At 69.7% G+C, this 17365-nt stretch overlaps 3 protein-coding genes across 3 annotated transcripts in view; 1 reads left to right on the top strand and 2 right to left on the bottom strand.

Moving 5' to 3' along the window:
* The window catches only part of LOC105812931 (voltage-dependent T-type calcium channel subunit alpha-1H-like), a 7627-nt gene extending 4336 nt beyond the window's left edge, over positions 1-3291 (bottom strand). The window contains exons 1-5 of the mRNA XM_012647495.1: positions 3257-3291; positions 2709-2867; positions 2425-2594; positions 1558-1721; positions 1260-1406 (exon numbers count right to left, since the gene is read on the bottom strand). Of these exons, the coding sequence (XP_012502949.1) occupies positions 1260-1406; positions 1558-1721; positions 2425-2594; positions 2709-2867; positions 3257-3291 (675 nt within the window). The remainder of the gene's footprint in view (positions 1-1259; positions 1407-1557; positions 1722-2424; positions 2595-2708; positions 2868-3256) is intronic.
* A 76-nt stretch (positions 3292-3367) lies between these two features.
* Positions 3368-5610, top strand: LOC105812930 (tryptase gamma-like). The gene is given in 7 exon segments (XM_012647494.1): positions 3368-3593; positions 3840-3992; positions 3995-4010; positions 4519-4784; positions 5080-5220; positions 5313-5389; positions 5392-5610. Coding segments are annotated over 7 exon segments (1098 nt in total).
* Positions 5611-6300: 690 nt separating this feature from the next.
* Positions 6301-17365, bottom strand: part of CACNA1H (calcium channel, voltage-dependent, T type, alpha 1H subunit) — a 72816-nt gene continuing 61751 nt past the window's right edge. Inside the window, exons 16-37 of the mRNA XM_012647493.1 lie at positions 17214-17365; positions 16918-17008; positions 16593-16801; positions 15396-15794; positions 14491-14591; positions 14182-14305; positions 14027-14095; positions 13766-13950; positions 13531-13657; positions 13333-13458; positions 13160-13249; positions 12843-13035; positions 12546-12563; positions 11397-11548; positions 10534-10643; positions 10255-10388; positions 10086-10156; positions 9281-9359; positions 8501-8622; positions 7978-8407; positions 7709-7869; positions 6301-7299 (exon numbers count right to left, since the gene is read on the bottom strand). The exon at positions 17214-17365 is cut by the window's right edge and continues 25 nt beyond it. Coding sequence (XP_012502947.1) covers positions 6301-7299; positions 7709-7869; positions 7978-8407; positions 8501-8622; positions 9281-9359; positions 10086-10156; positions 10255-10388; positions 10534-10643; positions 11397-11548; positions 12546-12563; positions 12843-13035; positions 13160-13249; positions 13333-13458; positions 13531-13657; positions 13766-13950; positions 14027-14095; positions 14182-14305; positions 14491-14591; positions 15396-15794; positions 16593-16801; positions 16918-17008; positions 17214-17365 — 4142 coding nt within the window. The remainder of the gene's footprint in view (positions 7300-7708; positions 7870-7977; positions 8408-8500; positions 8623-9280; positions 9360-10085; positions 10157-10254; positions 10389-10533; positions 10644-11396; positions 11549-12545; positions 12564-12842; positions 13036-13159; positions 13250-13332; positions 13459-13530; positions 13658-13765; positions 13951-14026; positions 14096-14181; positions 14306-14490; positions 14592-15395; positions 15795-16592; positions 16802-16917; positions 17009-17213) is intronic.

Here is a 17365-nt window from a genome sequence, read left to right as displayed (position 1 = left end):
GCTGACTGTCTGCACACTGTCTCATTAAAGTGCATGAGAAGCAGGCACGGCTGTCACTGTGTTCCTGGTGTGGGTGTTGCTGGGGAAGGGGCTCCAGGGCACGGCCGGGTGCAGCTGCCGGAGCTGCAGGGTCCCCGGTCCCCGAGCCCCAGCGTGTCACTGTGGGACGGGGCCTCCTGGGACCGAGGGCTGACTCCTCCCTCACAGGCGTCCTGCACTCGGGGACTCGGGGCAGGCAGAGCAGCACGGGGGACGGACGGTTGAAAGTTGATCACAGAGGACACCAGGCACCTGTGCCCGGCCCAGAGCCAGCAGGGCCACCGCACCCCGCAGCCCTGCACCCTCCCTGCGCTGTGGGCTCCAGCGTGGGCTCTGGGCTTGTCCCGCACGCCTGGGTGCGCCATAGTTTTGTTTCTCCTGGGGTTGTCGTTTGTGTAACTGCTCTGATTGTCACACCCTGAGACCTGCTTTTTTCACTCAGCACTAATGGCCTTTTGTTAGAAACTCTACCGCTTCCGTCCCTTTGCTGGCGTGAATAACGCCGGGCTGCTGGCCGTCTTCCTAGAGCTGCTTCATCGAAGATCTCCCTTAGGGCAGAGTCCCAGAGGACGCCCATGGCAAAGCCACGTTGTTTCTAGAAAGACTGTTCCCAGCAATCTACCCGGTCCCAGGTCACAGTGCTCACTTCGTCCCTGGCCAGCACTGGGCACAAATGACACATCCCGTGCTTGTGCGGTGATGCGCAACGGGGCAGAGGTGACGTGTGCTATGTGGGACACGGTGCGATGCTCGTATCACCCGCTGCGTTCTGGGAAAAGCGGAACGCACGAACACACTGCGAGTCTGCAGCTCTTGCGCCAAGCAGCCCTGCGCGGTCTGCGCCGTTTCATCCCGGAGCCGCAGCTTTCCCGCGTCTGTGAATTGCCTCTGCCGCTCCTTTGTCCACAGCTGTTGGGGCTTTAAGTTTATTTTCATTGTTCTGAGATTTTTAATTAAATCAATCCATTACCGGTTGGTCTTTAGCAGTTGCCGAAAACCGTTTCGGTTGCCTTGCGGAGGTGGGGGTTTGTGTTCGCAGATGGAGATTTTAGCTGTTGCGGACCCAGGCCCAGGCCCGCTCCCACCCCGAGGCCCCGATTGGGGAGTGTCCTGCTCCCCGACTGGAAACTGCAGACCCCAGGGTCCATGCCCAGTGGGCTACGGGAGACCCCGCCAGGCCAGGGGCATTGCCAGGGCCAGGCCCCCGAGCCTCCGCTTACCTCCCGTCGCAGGCTGGCGTTGGGGCTCCTTTCTGCACAGCAGGCCTGGAGCCGGGGCGTGGTGCTCCGCAGGGAGCCGTGCGGTGGGGGGATCCCCAGTGCCGGAGGCACATGGAGCCGGGACCGGTGAAGGCCCAGAAGTCCCTCCTGTGGGGACCCGGGGATGGCCTGGAGCTCAGGACTCAGAGCACCTGGTTCCATGAAGACCCTGCCCTCTGCCCCCTGCACTGGGCCCGGGTAGAGGGGACCCGGGCGGGGACTCCTGGCCCAGACCCTGCCCCCACTGTGCAGGGCTGACCGCGTAGCTCCCACCCCCGCCAGCTACACCGGCCCAGGTGTGCGGCCGTCCTGCGGGAGGAAGGGGCCCTGCCACAGAGGGTGGGCTGATGTCGTCCTTGTCGGTCACCAGGTCAACATCTAACTGGGGTTTGGAGGCTGGGCTGCCGACCGCCAGGTGCTGGCCTGCAGGAGGCCAAGTGTGGGCCCCGTGAGGCCACGTCCTGGTGGGTGATCAGGCAATGCCCCCTCGTGCCTCAGTTTCCCCACATCTAAGGGGGAGTGTCCCTGACCTCGAGGGTCTCAGCGGGACCCTCCAACCCTGGCCTGTGACTTGGAGCTGGGGAGGGCAGGAAAGGCCCAGCTGCCCGGGGCCCCTAATCAGCTGGGTCATCAGGCCCTGGCCACAGAGAGGACGGTTAGGAAGGGCCGGCCCGGCTGGCAGCCGTGTGATGGTGCCCATCTGACCCGTGGTGGGGACCTCGAGACCCGCTGGCGGATGTGGAGACAGGGACATCTCGGAGGGCGGGTTGTCACGGGGACCTGAGCTGTCTCCACAGGGGTGTCTGGGCCTTGGCCTGGGAACCCTGAGACGGGGCTCATAGAGGTTGAAGGACAGTGGGCCAGCGTGTCCCTTGGGAACCAGGGAGGGCTTCCTGGAGGGGGCGGCACTCATCCTGGCCCCACCCTGGGGAGGACAAAATGCTGGTTTGCAGCCAGGCACTGGGTGGTCTTTCCCTGCTGTGGTCTGAGCGGGAGCCCCTGGGCGGGCTCGGTGGCCGGGCTGCCGTGTCCACATGGGGACAAACGGAGGTGACAGTCCTTCCCTGTGCGTGTGCACAGGAGCAGGTGGGTCCTGCCCATGGTGCCGTCCTCCTCCTGGTCCTACCTTCCTGCCCCGACAGCAGGGGTGCGGCTGTCCCTGCCGCGGCCCACACCCAGCGGGCCCGAGGCTCAGGTGGCCGCTCCTCCTCCGCCCTGCGTGGGCTGAAGCCACGGCCCCGGGCCCCTGTGGCCTGCTGCTCCTGGCCGTGCTGGGTGCGTGAGCGGCCGGGCGTGCTGCGGGGCGTGCGCTGAGGGAGCGTCTGCTCTTGCCGGGGCTGGGCCTCCTCCCGGAGCCGGGTGTTCACGCATTTCCAGTGTCTCCCATCAACCCTGGGGTGGGAGCCTCACGGCCTGGTCCCTGGGCCCGGGGAGCTTGAGCGCTGGCCGGAGCTGGGGTGAAGCTGGGGCGGGACAGAGAGGGACACGTGCCCAGGCCCCGCGTCGTCGCAGGGCCTGTGTTTTCTCTGCACAGCCTGCGCCTGGGTGCTGGGCGGCCGCCATCGGTGCCTGGGGGCAGAGGCCGGTCACAGGTGCGGTCGGGGTGGAGGTGCCGGCAGCCCTAGGCCCTGGATCCCAGGTGGGGGGAGGAGGCCCCAGGCAGTGCTCTGTGCCTCCCAGCTGCCATTTATGGCCCATGGCGGGTTTTACCCTGCCACCAGTCCTGGCCCCACCTGCTTAGGACAAGGGATCCACCCAGGGCCACCCTGAGGCCTGGTGGGCGTGGACGCCCCTCCCCCAGGCAGCCTCCCACCCCCTCATCCTGGGCCTGCCCGTCTCCTTCCCGCAGGTGTCTCCCGTGGGGTTCTGTAGCCAGGTGTGTCTCACGGGGGTGGGGCGGGGGCAGGGGAGGCCTGGCAGGAGCCCAGAGGCGACACCGCGTCCTCCCCAGGGGTCACATCACGGGGCCCAGGGAGGCCGCACAGCTCCTCATGGTGGTTTCCACTCGGGCCTCGCGGCCGGGGCCCTCCCAGCTGTGCTCTTCCCCTGCGGCTGTGTCTCGTATGGAGATGCTTCGAGACCCTGCAAACCACGTGCTTGCCCCAAACCCCCCTGCAGTCTCACCGCCAGGGAGGACCCTCGCCTCGGTCCTCATCACGGCCTCTGGGGCCACTCCCCACACCGCCCCGGCTTCCTGGGTCTTTCTGGCGCCCGTTTTGGGGCCTCTCCTCCGAGCCCCTCCCCAGCACACCCCCCTTTCCTGGCACAACGAGCTGCCCCGGCCCCCGCATCCCTGTTCGGCGTCCTCTGTTACGATTTTTGGAACATGGTGCTTAGAAACCAAGACCTGGGCGCCAGTGCTGCGTGTGGCTGCTGGGGTGTTGTTTCTTTCGGGGGCTCCCAGCAGATGGGGGGCTGAGAATGGAAGAGGAAAATGCCGAGGTGGTGGGGAGGGCTGGCCAGGGAAGGCTTCCTGGAGGAAGAGGCAGAGGGCCTCTCGGGATACCCCACTATCGACCCCTCCTCTTTCTTTCGGCTTAGGGTGTGGCCGACCCCAGGTTTCAGATGTGGGGGGCCGAATCGTGGGGGGACACGCTGTCCCAGCCGGCACATGGCCCTGGCCGGCCAGCCTCTGTCCGCGGAGAGTGCACGTGTGGGGAGGGTCCCTGCTCAGCCCCCAGTGGGTGCTCACGGCCGGCACTGCTTCTCCGGGTGAGTGGGGACGGGGGTGCAGAGACTCGCTTGGCCTTTGACTCACTCCTGAGCTGGAACCCTCTGGGCCTCAGTTTCCCCTTCAGTGGATAGGGAGGCAGTGTGTGGCCCCAGGGTCCTGAGGGCATGCCACCCACCACGCCGGCCGGTGCCGCCTGGGGAGTTTCCCAGCGCCCAGAGTGAGGCTGCTGCTGTCTGCACAACACCCCTCCCTCCCTCCAGCTGTCACTTCTTCCCAGGGAGTGAGAGCCCGAAACCTTCCCCCTGGCCAAGTCCCCTGGGCTGAGGTGTGTCACTGGCTACCAGTCGGGCCGACAGGACCCCCAAGGTGGGGCCGTGCTGGACTTTGGCCCCGGTGCCCAGAGTGGACCTTCAGCCAAGGAGGGAAGGGTTGGTGGGGTCCTGGCGGGGGTGGGGTCTGGGCAGGCTCCGTGCTAACCTCGTGCCTCTGCAGCCAGCCACCCGCGGGGCGGTGACGCCCCCATAGCCTCCTGATCTTCCCTGCCAGGTCCCTGAACTCATCCGACTACCAGGTGCACTGGGGAGAGCTCAAGGTCACTCTGCCCCCCAGCTTCTCCACCGTGGGGCGGGTCATCCTGGACTCCAGCCCCACAGGGCCACCGGGGTCCAGTGGGGACATCGTCCTGGTGCAGCTGAGTGCCCCCGTGAGCCTCTGCAGCCAGGTGCTGCCCGTGTGCCTGCCAGAGGCCTCGGCCGACTTCCGCCCTGGGACATGGTGCTGGGTGACCGGCTGGGGCTACACGCAGGAGGGAGGTGAGGCGCCCCCAGCCACCACTCTGCCCCCGTGGGGATGTGGGGACGTGCGGATGAGGAACTGGGATTGAGAGACCTGCTGATGCCATCGCTCCTCCTGGTGGCCTCGACAGCTGGCCAGGGCTGCCTGCATCAGCTGCCCCATTCCCAAGTCCACCCACGTGGACCCACAGCCAGTGTGCCAGTCCCTGGGGTCACCGTGGTGCGGGGCTTGCATCTGGGCAGGACCCACAGGTCGCCCGTGCCGGCGCGGGGCTGGTGCCCAGCCCCCCTGAAGCCTGTCTCCCCGCCCCAGAGCCCCTGCCGGCCCCACACAGTCTGCAGGAGGCGGGAGTCTCCGTGGTGGACACGGACACCTGCAACCAGGACTGCTCCAGCCCAGAGGGCGGCGTGGTCCAGCCCGACATGCTGCGCGCCCAGGGCCCGGGGATGCCCGCAAGGTGCACAGGCCGGGCGCGGTGCAGGAGGCAAGCCCAGAGCCCTAGGATGGACCCCACCTCCCAGTGTCCTGGTTTCCCCTTCTGCGCCCCCAGGATGACTCGGGAGAGCCCCTGGTCTGCCGGGTGGACGGCTCCTGGCTGCAAGCCGGCACTGTGAGCTGCGTGAGGGCCGTGCCGCCCGGCCGAGGGTCTACACCCGCGTCACTGCCTACGTGGACTGGATCCGCTGCCACATCCGGGCCTCAGAGGGCTCAGGGTCTGCCCGCCCCGGGCCCCACGTGCTGCCCCTCCTGGCCGGCTTCTTCCTCCCTGGACTCCTCCTGCTGCTCTCCTGCACCCTGGTGGCCAAGCGCTGGCTGCGCCCAGCCTGGGTCGCCCCCCCATAACCCCTGACCCTTGACCCCAACAGCAGTGATCCAAGGAGTTTCTTAAATAAGTTACTGTTTATTCCGTGTGGCTCCCTCCCTCCCCTTCCCTCGAGTTTTCTGCCTGGGCTGTTGCTGCCGCGTCCAACCTGAATCACCCCACAGACGGACGTGGGCTGAGGCCCGGACGGACGGAGGGGCAGGCCCACTCGCACGGGGGCCGGGGCATCTTATTGCATGGGCCGAGGTCCCCAGCGACTCGGCCGCTGCCCAGTCACGGATGTTTCCGGAACGTCTAGGGAGCGGGAGGGCACAGTGGGGGAGGGAGAGTGAGGGGGCGTGGCGGAGGGACAAGCTCTCAGACCGTGAGCGAAGGTGACGCTGCTTCGGTGGCCTCGGGGACCACGCCTGCTACCAGCCAGGGCACCAGGGGCCCTGGTGTGTGCTCCCTATAAAAACGTGGACCCTGAGGATGGTGCGGTGCCTTCCTCCTCGTGGCGGGTGTCTGGTCCTCGACCTCGGCGCGGCCTCTCACCCAGGACTCCTGACCCGTGGCCCGCGCAGCCTCGGGCAAAATTTGAAAAACCCAAACCTGAGTCGAGGCCACGGCGGCTCGCGGGACTCCCCGCCTCTCCCGGGCTGACGGCCTCCTGGCGCCTCTCGCCCCGCCGGGCAGCCCAGCGCCAAACCCCGAGCGCGCGAAGGTCCGAACTACACAGGCTCATCCGCACCCTCGCCCGGGGTAGGGGTGGCGGGGGGAGACCCCAGCTTCTTCATGGGGGGCTGGGGGACAGTGAGGTACAGCCCCCGCATCTTCTCTGGGGGGTCACCAGAGGGCACAGGAGGCTCTGTTTCTTGGGGTTCCAGAGGTGCCGCGGCCCCCGAGGAAGCTCTGGGCTCTGGGGTCAGGCCGTGGCCACTGTGCAAGAAAGGGTCTCCCCCGGGGCCCCCCAGGTCCAGCGGCTTGAAGGCAAAGCTGGGGACAGTCAGATGCTCCGCCCAGCAGGGGGCCGGGCCCCACCGCTCCCCCCTGGCGGCAGGGTCCCCTCCAGCACCCGGGCCCTCCGTGGGCTCCAGGGCGTCCCTGTGGGGCGCAGCCTCGCAGGACGGGGTCCTGCGCCTCAGGGTGGTGGTGCCCTCTGCCGCGGGGGGCCGGGTGGAGCCCTCGTCCTCCGCGGGGGGGTCTACAGAGATGCAGGGGGGGCTCATCTTCTTCTTCCTCCGTGTGCCCAGGGCCGGCTCGGCCTCCAGGCCCCGGGCCTTTGCCTCCCCGGACTCCAGGCCGTCCTCTGCTCCACCTGGCTCCGCCGCGGACCACCGCTGCTCTTCTGCGCGGCCCGGCCTGTCCAGGAAGCCCTGGGCGTCCACGCTGCAGCGCCTACACGGGGTCCGCTCGCCACCCGACACCCCGGGGCCATGGGGCTCGGCCGGGGGCGACCAGGCGTGGGCGGCGCCGGTGATGTGGCTGACTTCCTCATCCGCTGGGTCCGTGGCCTCCGCGGCCTCCGCCTCATCTCTGCCTGGTGCCGGCGGCTGGCTGGAGACGCAGTGCTGTCCAAATGTGTGCTTCCGGGTGCGGACGCTGGGGGGCCGTGAGGAGCCCCCCAGGGACACCTGCCTCACCGGGGTCTTCTCAGGCTCCTTGGAGTCCAGGGCACTGTCCCCAGGGCTGTCACTGCGCCCCTCCAGGGACTCGGTGTGCATGGCCTCCTGCAAGGGCACGAGGTCAAGGTGAGGCGTGGGACCCCAGGGAGAACCCCTCCCACCTGGTGCTGGGGACACAGTGAGCTGGCAGCTCCTGCTGCGGATGTCACTGGCCCCGTCTCACACCCCCTGTGGGGCTCCCGGGGACAAGTCTGCACCACCGCTCTGTGAGCAATGGCAGAGGGAAGGGCCCGGGAGGTCTGAGCTTCTGTGGGCAGAGCCTGCCGGGCCCCAGGAGGCCTCGAGGGTCACAGAGCTGGGGCCCAGGCCACCTCTCCATCCCCCACTAGCCTCCGGGGCTCCAGGCCCTGAGACCTGCCAGGAGGCAGACAGAAAACTCCGGAGCCCCGGGAACACACAGCCTCCCTCCCCGGGCCCCACCTCCTCCTCAGCTGCAAGGTGAGGCGGCTCCTACCTGTCTGCAAAGCGGCCGGCTGAGGCTGGGGGAGCGGGCGTTGCCCCGAGGGGACGGGGCGCGGAGAGTGTCGCTTCCCCTGGCCGGGGAGGACGCTGCCAACGGGACCTGGAGAGAGGCGCAGGGCTCCGGGGGCGGCGAGTGAGCAGGGGTGGCCGAGCCTGGGGCAGGAAGACGCCTGAGCCGTGCGGTCGCCCTGTCCTGCCACTGCCCACCGGCCCCCGTCCCCGCCTGCGCCTTGTCTCCTGCTGCCCTGCCAGGAGCCGTACCCGCGAGGGTGCCGCCCACCCGGGTCTCCGTCTCCACCTCCTGCAGCGGGTGAGGGTGGCGGGCCGAGGCGGGCGCCACGGGCCGGAACATGTAGCTGTCGTTGGGCAGCGAGAGCATCCTGGACACGGACACCTTGCGCACGGCCAGGAGGCTCGGGGCGTCCGGGCTCTCGCGGGGCGAGGGAGGCGCGTCCGCGTCGGGCCCGGCCGGGGGCTCCTGCGCCATCTCCAGCTCGATCTCGGCGTCCATCTCCGCGTCCTCTCGCGCCTCCTTGTTGCTCTCCTCCAGGTGCTTCATCAGCACGGCCACCACCACGTTGACCAGCACGAACTGGGCCACCAGCACGAAGGTCACGAAGTAGACGGGCGACAGGGCCGGCAGGTAGCTGAGGCAGTGCCTGTCCTCGTGGGTGCACTCGCGCAGCGTGTCCTGGGGGGGCGGCCGCGGGGCTGGGTGTCGCCGCCCCTCCCTGCCCCCCTCCCCTCGGAACACACGCCGACCGGAGCTGCAGCCACGCGGTACCTTCATGATCCCGTTCCAGTTGTCCCCGGTGGACACGCGGAACAGCGTGAGGAAGGCCATGCCGAAGTTGGAGAAGGTGGCGTGCCTGCTCAGGCCCTCGCACGGGTTGTCCTCGCTGCACTCTGCCGGGGGGCCGCCTGGTCAGCTGCCCGCAGGGGTGCTGCACGCACCGGCCTCGCACACTGCCCAGGGACGCAGGGCGGGGCCGCAGGGGCCCTGAGAGGAGCCGGAAGCGCCTGCGGTCCGTGACTGTGCGTGCGGGGGCCGAGCGGAGCCCACGCCCGGGCGTCTGGGGCGCTGGCTGGCATGGACCCTCCAGGTGGGCACACACTGGGCTGGGACGGCCGCCACAGCGCCTGCCAGACCCGGCCACCGAGGCCCTGCAAGACCCCACAGGCAGGGAGGGGACCAGTGGGGCCTAGGCTGCCTGGGAAGGGCCCCGCCTGCCCTAGCGGGGGTGGTGGTCTTAGAAGTTACGGGGACAACCCAAAGGACACGCAGCCAGCACCACCAGTCTTCTAGAAATCACGCGGGGCTCAGGGGAGTGTGTGCGTGTCTCCGTGTGTGTGCACGTCTGCACGTGTGTCGTAAGCCGGGGAGCTGTGCGACCGAGCGTGTGCAGGTGCTCGTGGGCACCTGCTGTGACGTCGGCCCCACACAGCGAAGGGCAGAGGGAACAGGGCCGGCCGAGGACTCCAGCAGGCCTGTGGCCCCCCAGCCTTGGGCGGCCTGTGGGTGGACCCCGCGTCTGCCGGGGGTGCGTGGCGTGGCCCCACTCACCGAGCCTCCCGAATAGCTCCACTCCCAGGGCAGCATAGATAAAAAACAGGAGCATGAAAAGAAGGCCAAGGTTCCCTACCTACACGGAGAGAAGCAGAGGGAGGTCAGGCGGGCGGCTGCAGCCCCTCGGGCACCGGGCTCTCCCGGCCCCGGGGTGGAGCAAGTCCCCAGAGATGGGCTCGGGCCCCTGCTCTCAAGTCCACGTCCCTCCTGGGCCCCCTGGGGCTCCTTGTCCCCACCAGGGGTCAGGGTCCCTCCCCCACCCCCAGCCCCGCCCCTTGCCACGCCCACTCTTCACCCCCGACATCCGGGGACCCCCCCACTCAGCCTGCCCGGCAGGTTCTCCTGCTCCCCAAGGCCAGGAGGGTCTCCCTGAGGCTCTGGCCTTCCCTGGGCAAGGGTCGCCTCCAGCCCTGGCCTTCGCAGGCAGGTGCCACCCCACCCTGCCGGACACATGCACACCCTGTCCGGCAGGCCCCCTGACCTGGCTGCCCCCTGCCCTTGACTATGGCATCGAGCTGGGTGTGGCCAAGCCCTAACCCTCCCTCCTGCCCCTCCCTGGATGCTTAGTGCTTGACGGGGGACCCAGGAGCGCTTGGGAAGGCCCCACAGATGGGCTGGGAGGCCACTGGGGCAGACACGTGGCGGGTGGACAGGCACGCCAACCCGCCCGTGGCACAGCGCAATTGCCGTGTGACCGCCTGGCTAGACCACGTGTGCATGCCTGGGTGACAGGAGTAAGGCCCCCGTGGCCGTGTCCTCTTGGGGGCGCCGTGACGCTGGCCCGCGGCGGTGGCCGACCTACCTGGGGCAGGGCTTGCACCACGGTGTCCAGCAGGGCGCGCATGCCCGTGGCCATCTTGAGCAGCTTCAGCACTAGCGGGAGCCGAGAGTCAGCGCGGCTGGCCCCTCGTCCCGCAGACCCCCAGGCTGGCGGCCCGGCCCTGCAGCCCAGGCGGGCGCGTGGCACCTACCGCGGGCGATGCGCAGCACGCGCATGATGCGGATGATGGTGGGGTTGACGGGCAGCGCGGCGCTGGTCTCGATCTCCTCCAGCGCGATGCCCACGATGGACAACAGGACGATGGCCAGGTCCAGCTGGTTCCACCTGCGCGGCCACGGGCGGGGGCTCAGCCCCTCCCTGGCCTCGCACACGCCCCCGGGGCCCCCGGTGCCCCCACTCGCCTCACACCTCGCAGACCCCCAGGAGGATGGCCGCGGCTCCCACCTGCCCCCCAGGGCCCCACCCACACCTGTCCTTGAAGAACCGGCGGAACCCAAACGCCACGAGCTTCAGCGCCGCCTCGAAGACGAAGACGATGGTGAAAACGTAGTTGCAATACTTGAGGGCCTCATCCAGCGACTGGGGACAGGGGGCCGGCTGAGAGGCTGGGGCCGCCCCGCCCCGCCCACCACGCCCACCTAGCGCACCCCCCCACGCACCACGCCAGCCTCTCCCGTGTGGCCACGCACCTGCGGCCGCCTGCGCCCACCAGATGCCGGGTTGCCCCCAGCTCCAGCAGGGCACTCGGGCGGCGGCGCAGGCGTCTGGCTGACTACACCCACGGAAAGGTGCTCCTGGCACCCCCTGCCCAGCTGAAGACCCCCACGTCCAGGACGCTGCCGTGAGCTGCGCCCAGCTCTCGTGCTCAGTCCCCTGCAGCGACCCCAGCCCTGCCGCCCCGCCCCGTCCGGCAGACCACGGCGCCAGCAGCGACCCTCGCGGCGCTCTGCGGACGGCTCTCAGGGCGGGTGGGACCTGCTGCCTCGAGTCCAGCTCCCAGCCCCGTCCACAGCCTGGGGCGGGGCCCGGGTCCCCAGGAACCCTTCTTGGGTCCACACAAAGCGCTATTTGCACACAGCTGAGTGAACACAGACAGAAAGGCTCCTATTCTGAGACCTCGTCCTTCCTGCAGCGGGGGAGACGTCCTGCTGGCCTCGCAGGTGGAAGCGGAGTGAAGAAAGAATTCTCCACCGCAGCCCCATCTCCCGCCAGCCCCTCCCCACGTGGGACCCTCGCAGCCAGGCTGGGGAGGGTCCTCCAGGCCAGGGGCCCTGGTGTCCACGCCGACCCCGGCGAGGGTCAGCGGGCTCCCTGGTGCCAGCCGGCGCCCACCTTGGGCTGGTTGTAGTGCTCCATGGACATGGTGATGACGTTGACGCAGATGATGAAGGTGATGAAGAGATCCAGGTAGTGGCTGGTGCACAGCGTGTGGATGGAGCGGCGGGTGGGCGCGTAGTCGGCGTAGTACGGCCGGCGCTGGGCCTCTGCGGGGAGGACGGCCGTGAGCGTCGGGTGCTGGAGGCCTCTGCACCCGCGGCCCGAGGTCCCCACGCTCCTCCCAGGACGTCAGACCTGAACATGGCGCCGGCCCGGCCTCGGGGGGCTTGCTTGAGGCTGGGGAGGGGCCGTTCTAAGGTAAGAGGCAGCTCCCGGGGTCTGGCTGGGCGGGAGCAGCCTCAGGGCAGGTCACCGGCCAACCTCCTGCTCCACGGTGGCCGTGCCAGGCAGCCCCGGGGTGGGTGTGGAAGCCGCGACGGCCTCCCCACGTCCCACCTGGGTCCCCGCACAGACGCTGCCTCCTGGGGCTCCCAGGCGGGGGCCACCCCTGTGCCTCGGGGTCGGGGTTGGGACATCCAAGATGAGGGGACCGGCAGGGTCACCTTCTCCCTGCCCGTGTCCCGGTCTGGGCCATGCAGGCACCCCCCTGGGGCAGACACCGGAGCACGAGCCCCAGGGTCCCCCGGCCCTGCAAGGGGCCCCTGGTGGCTGCCTGCGCGGAGGTCTGCAGAGCCCGGCCCCCCTGGGGCCAGCGCCCACCACAGTGACACGGAGCTTCCCGGGCCCCTCCCTGCGCCCCCCGCCCCCGCGCAGGCCTGTCAGCACCGAGAGTGGTCCCTGCGCACCCCTGCCCCTCGTATGCACGGGGGCTCCCCAGGGCGAGGGGTGAGCTGCCTGCACCCGGGACCCGGCCCCGCCCGAGCCCCATGCTCCGCGGCACGACGCGGTCTCTGGAGAGCCCAATGGGCCCAGAGGGGCCAGCGCGGAGGACCCCGGCAGCCACGAGCTGGCAGGACGCAGGGTGGCCCCTTGTCACCCTGGCGCCCTTCAGCGCAGCCAAGAAGCGACACACACATGCACGGGCAGCAGCCTGGGCGCCGGCCGGCAAGCGCAGCACCCCCCATCCCCCATCCCGCGGCCACCCTGCCCACCACGAGGGGCTGCCCAGAAGAGGGGCTCAGGCATGCGGGGCGGGGCCAGTACCTGGGTTGGGGCAAGTGCCTGGAAGGACAAGGACACAGTCTGAGCCGCCAGGGGGCTGTGGGCGGGGCCCTCCCTGCCCCTGCAGGGCACTCCTGGGTGAACCTGCCCTCAGCGCTGGGGTGGGGACCTGCGGGTGTCTCATTCGTCGTCTGCGGGCCCCAGGCCAGCCCCCATGCAGGCCCAGCAGGCAGCGGCGAGCACGGCTGTGTGCAGGGTGGGGGCAGGGGCCCCGGCGCCCCCTGCACGGCGTGCTCTGCCTGGCGCACAGGTACCGACCCGCCACCGGGAGGGCCTTACTCCTGCGCCTCCGCTCCAGGCGCCGCAGCCGCTTCTCCTCGCGCCGCCGCGCCTCCTCGGCCTCCTGGTGCTGCCGGCACTTGTGGAAGTTCTCGACCACGACGCCCACGAACATGTTGAGCACAAAGAAGCTGACGATGAGCAGGAAGGACACGAAGTACAGCAGCATCCAGGGGTTGTGGTTCTGCACGGGCTGCGGACACGGACGCCGTGGGTCCCCGCCCGCGTGGCCCTCGGGAGGCCCCGACACCCGCCGCGGCCCTGGGGACATGCGGGTCTGCTGGAGGCAGCCTGGCCGCCGCCCGGCGCGTGCGCACCTGCTGGTCCACGCCCACCGCGTCCAGCCCGTCGTACATGATGTTCACCCAGCCGTCCTTGGACGACAGCACGAACAGCGACATCAGGGCCTGCGGCCGAGGCAGGGGTCACCGGCGGTGGGGGCCCCCGGGACCACACCTCCCCCCTCGGCCGCCCGGCGCCCGGCGCCCACCTGGCCCAGGTTGTCGAAGTTGTACTTGCGCCGCACCCAGCGGTAGTGGGCGGCCCGGCACTCGGCCTTGGTGGAGACGTTGCGCGTGTCGCCGCCCTCGCAGTAGTAGAACTTCCCCTTGAAGAGCTGACGGCGGGTGTCACCCTGGGGCCCCGCCCGCGCCCCCCGGCCGCCTCCCCGGCCGCGCCGCCCCCACACCTGCACGCCCAGGATGCCGAAGACGATGAAGAAGGCGCAGCAGATGAGGACGATGTTCCCGATGGGCCGGAGAGACGAGATCAGCGTCTCCACCACCAGCTTGAGGCCGGGGGCCCGGCTGATGACCCTGCACGCGGGGAGACGCGGCTGGGCCCGGGCAGCAGGCGTGCGCGCTCCGGCCCCAGACAGGGCGGTGAGACGCCTGGGGAGAGGTGCGCCGTGCCCCCCGCCCCACCTCAGAGGCCGCAGGGTCCGCAGCAGGCGCAGCACACGCAGCACGCCCAGGATCTTGGCGCCGCCGGCAGAGGCCACGGCCACGATGATGTCGACCAGGGACACGAGCACCAGGAGCCCGTCCAGCACGTTCCAGCTGCTCTGCAGGTATGCCCGCTCGCCCGACACCAGGCCCTGCGCCACCACCTGGGGAGGCCGGGGCATTGGGCGGACGAGCACCCGCGGGGCAGGTGGCCCCGCGCCCTCCCCGGACGCCCGGTACCTTCACCATCATCTCGGCCACGAAGATGGCTGTGAAGACGTAGTTGGACACGCTGAGGAAGGCCCGCTCCTGCAGAGAGAGGACGGCCGGGCTGCGTCCACGCCGCCCACTCCCGGGGCCGTGGGCGGGCGCGGGACCCCGGGGGCAGGACTCACGGTGCTGCCAGGGTCGATGTCGGGCCTCTCCAGGGCGATGGTGATGCAGTTGAGGAAGATGAAGACGAGGACCACGTGGTCGAACATCCTGTGTGCGACGGTCCGCTGGCAGCAGATGCGGAGCCTGCGCGGGCGGCCCAGGTGAGGTGGGCGGGGCGGTCCTGGCTGCGCCCCTGCCCCCAGCCTGTGGTCGGACAGAAGGGCCCTGCCTGGGGCCCACCCAGTGACTGCCCCCCCCCCCAAGGGGACCCAGGGCCACGGGAGTTGCCTGGGGATCAGGCTCTGTGCGGCCCCCCGTGGCCGCCTCACCGGTTCTGCGGGGAGAAGAGGTAGAGGGCCCAGGACTCGCGGCTGCGGCACCACTGGGGCTTGTGCGGCTCGAGCACTTTGTGCAGGCGGAAGCAGCAGCTCTGGGGAGAGGAGGCCGCTCAGGAACCTCTGGGCCCGGCTCAGCCAGCCCTCAGCACCCGCGGCCCCTCCTGCGGCTTCGCAGGCGAGTCTGCCCGTCGTGAGCCTGCTCTTTCTCCCGCGGCCCTGGGGCTCACCAGCCCGGGCAAGGAGGAGTAACCCACGAGGGTCCCCGGGTCAGTGAGAGCCGCTCTTGGGCCCTGGCCCTGGGAACTCGGCCAATGGGCGCTGCACAGCCAGTGGACAACAGAGCCCCGTGACCCCGTCCCAAATCCTGCTTCAGGGAACTGGCCCCAAGACGGGGGGTGGGGGGGGGCTATGGGGGGGTAGTGGCTATGGGTAGGGGGCAGTGGACATGGCTCAGAGGGACAGTGGCCGTGGGTCAGGGGCAGAGAAGGTGGGTTGGAGGATCAGTGGCTGTGGGTCGGGGACAGTGGCAGTGGGTCAGAGGATCAGTGGCCGCAGGTCAGAGGGCAGAGGACATGGGTTGGGGACAGTGGCCATAGGTCGGGGGGGCAGAGGACGTGGGTCAGAGGTCAGTGGCCGTGGGTCGGGGACAGTGGCCGTGGGTCGGAGGATCAGTGGCCGTGGGTCGGAGGATCAGTGGCCGTGGGTCGGGGGGCAGAGGATGTGGGTCAGAGATCAGTGGACGTGGATCAGAGGTCAGTGGCGAGAGGTGGGAGGGGCAGAGGATGTGGGTCAGAGATCAGTGGATGTGGGTCAGGGGGTCAGTGGACGTAGGTTGGGGGGCAGGAGCCGTGGGTCGGGGGGCAGCGGCTGGGGGTTGCCGCGCACAGCCCACTCACGTCCTCCACGTCGTCGTCGAACTCGGCCGTGTCCTCCCTGTGGCTGTCGAAGCGCAGGAAGAGCTCGCTGGGCAGGGCCACCATCTGCCCGTTGCAGTCGTGGGACTTGCTGGGCAGGAGGGCAGCCGGCCGCGGAGGCCGAAAGTCGAGCGTGCTGCGGTGGCCCAGGGACTCGGCGCGCCGCAGGGGGGTGGCGCGGGTGCCCTCGCCGGGCCTGCTGTCGTCGGCCTCGTCGTCCGTGCTGCCCTTGCCCTCGCCGGACAGCAGCGACTCACGCTCCCCGCGCTGGCTGCGGCGCTTGAGGCTGGGTGCGCGGCCCAAGCTGTTCCAGCTTGAGCGCCGGCTGCTCCAGGCGCTGTTGGGGCCCCAGGGGGTGCAGGGTGAGCCGTGGAGGCTGGCCTGGAAGGGTGGGGGTGAGTGGGGCGGAGGCAGGCCTGGAGCATCCTCCCCGATCAGCCCCCGCAGCATCGCTGCCCACACGTCGCCGGCATCGCAGCACCTGTGCCTGCCCAGCCGCTCCCTTGATGTGCAGAGAGCCCCGCTGGGGAGGCATCTCCGTTCTGATTTCGGTAGGCACGGACACAGCTGATGAGCGTCAAGCGCTCAATGGCCCAGTGACACTCGGCTCTGTGCCTGGTGGCGGGCAGAGGGCCGGCCCAGGTTACCCTCGGGGCCAGAACCAGCTCAGAGCCAGCCCAGGCTCAGGCCATGGACGCAGTGTCCCGGGGCAGCTTGCCGGACGCAGGGCTCCCCAGACACTGCCCCGGGCTGCTGACCTGGGTCTCGGGGCGCCCGCCTCAGTTTCTCGCCACCAGACTCGGGGCGTGCGGAGAGGAGGTCTGGCTGCTGTCGGGGGACGTACACCCTGACCCAGACCCGGGGCTTCCCTGGCTCACTCAGACCCTCTGTCGTCCAAATCCTGGGTGTCCAGGAGCCAGCATTGGCCTCCCCGACCCGTCCCCGTGCACTTGTCTGTCCCTGTGACACGCGTGCGCCGTGCTCTGCTGGCTGTCAGGGCACATGCGAGCTTCCACCCCTGCCGGGCACCTGCATGTGCCACAGAGCACACCCGGCTACCAGGGCTGGGTTTACTGGGCGTGAGGGGAGCGCGTGGAGACCCTCACGCAGCTCTGGGGGGACCGTGAGGGCTAGGCAGGTGGAGCCTGGAGGAGCCTGAGCTCTGGGCGGGGTCCCTACCAGAGATTTCTGGTCCCCCAGCTGGGGGTCCATGGAGCTGCCGCTGCCGCGCCGTGAGTCCAGGAGGCCGTGGGTCACGTCCAGGTGTGGGGAGCTCTTAGGGGTGGGCATGGGTGTGGCCGCCGTGCGCACAATGAGGGGCGGGGGCAGGCTGCCTCGGCCCTCCAGCGGCCCGTTGGGGGTCACCGCCAGCGCGTACGTCTTCATCTCTGCAGCGGCAGGGAGGGCAGTGGGCGGGCGCCCAGGGGCCGGACTCCTCTGCCCAGGCCATGCCAGGACCCGCCCGCTCCTCCGCCAGCCTTGCCCTGACCGTCCGCACACGCACCCATGGCTCGGAGGTCTCTGAACTTGTCCAGGGTCTCCTCGAAGTGGGTGGACGTCTTGTCCTCGTCCGTGTCGGATCTGTTGGCGTCACCCTGAGCCCCGCAAAGCACAGGGTGGGCATGAGATTCCTGGAGAGAGGGTGAAGGGGCCCAGCCTCCCCAGCCAGGCCAGGCAGGACCCCTGCCCGGCATGTCTGGCTCCGCCCCTGCGCCTGGAAGCCGCTGCCCCCACCCCCACAAGCCCCCGAACCTCAGCCCAGAACACCCCCCGACCTCTGCCTGGAACCGCCCCCCACACCTCTGCCTGGAAGCCCTCCACCAGGATGGCCACCAGCAGGTTGAAGAGCACGTAGTTGCCGAAGGTCATCAGGGCTACGAAGTAGAGGGCGGCCCAGGAGGAGGTGGAGGCCATGCCGTTGTACAGGACCACGTTCCAGTCCTCCTGCGTCA

Source organism: Propithecus coquereli, unplaced genomic scaffold (genome assembly GCF_000956105.1).
Source record: "Propithecus coquereli isolate 6110/MARCELLA unplaced genomic scaffold, Pcoq_1.0 Scaffold27, whole genome shotgun sequence".
NCBI classification, from domain to species: Eukaryota; Metazoa; Chordata; class Mammalia; order Primates; family Indriidae; genus Propithecus; species Propithecus coquereli.
Note: the sequence above shows the minus strand (reverse complement) of the source record. Positions and strands in the feature narration are given on the sequence as shown.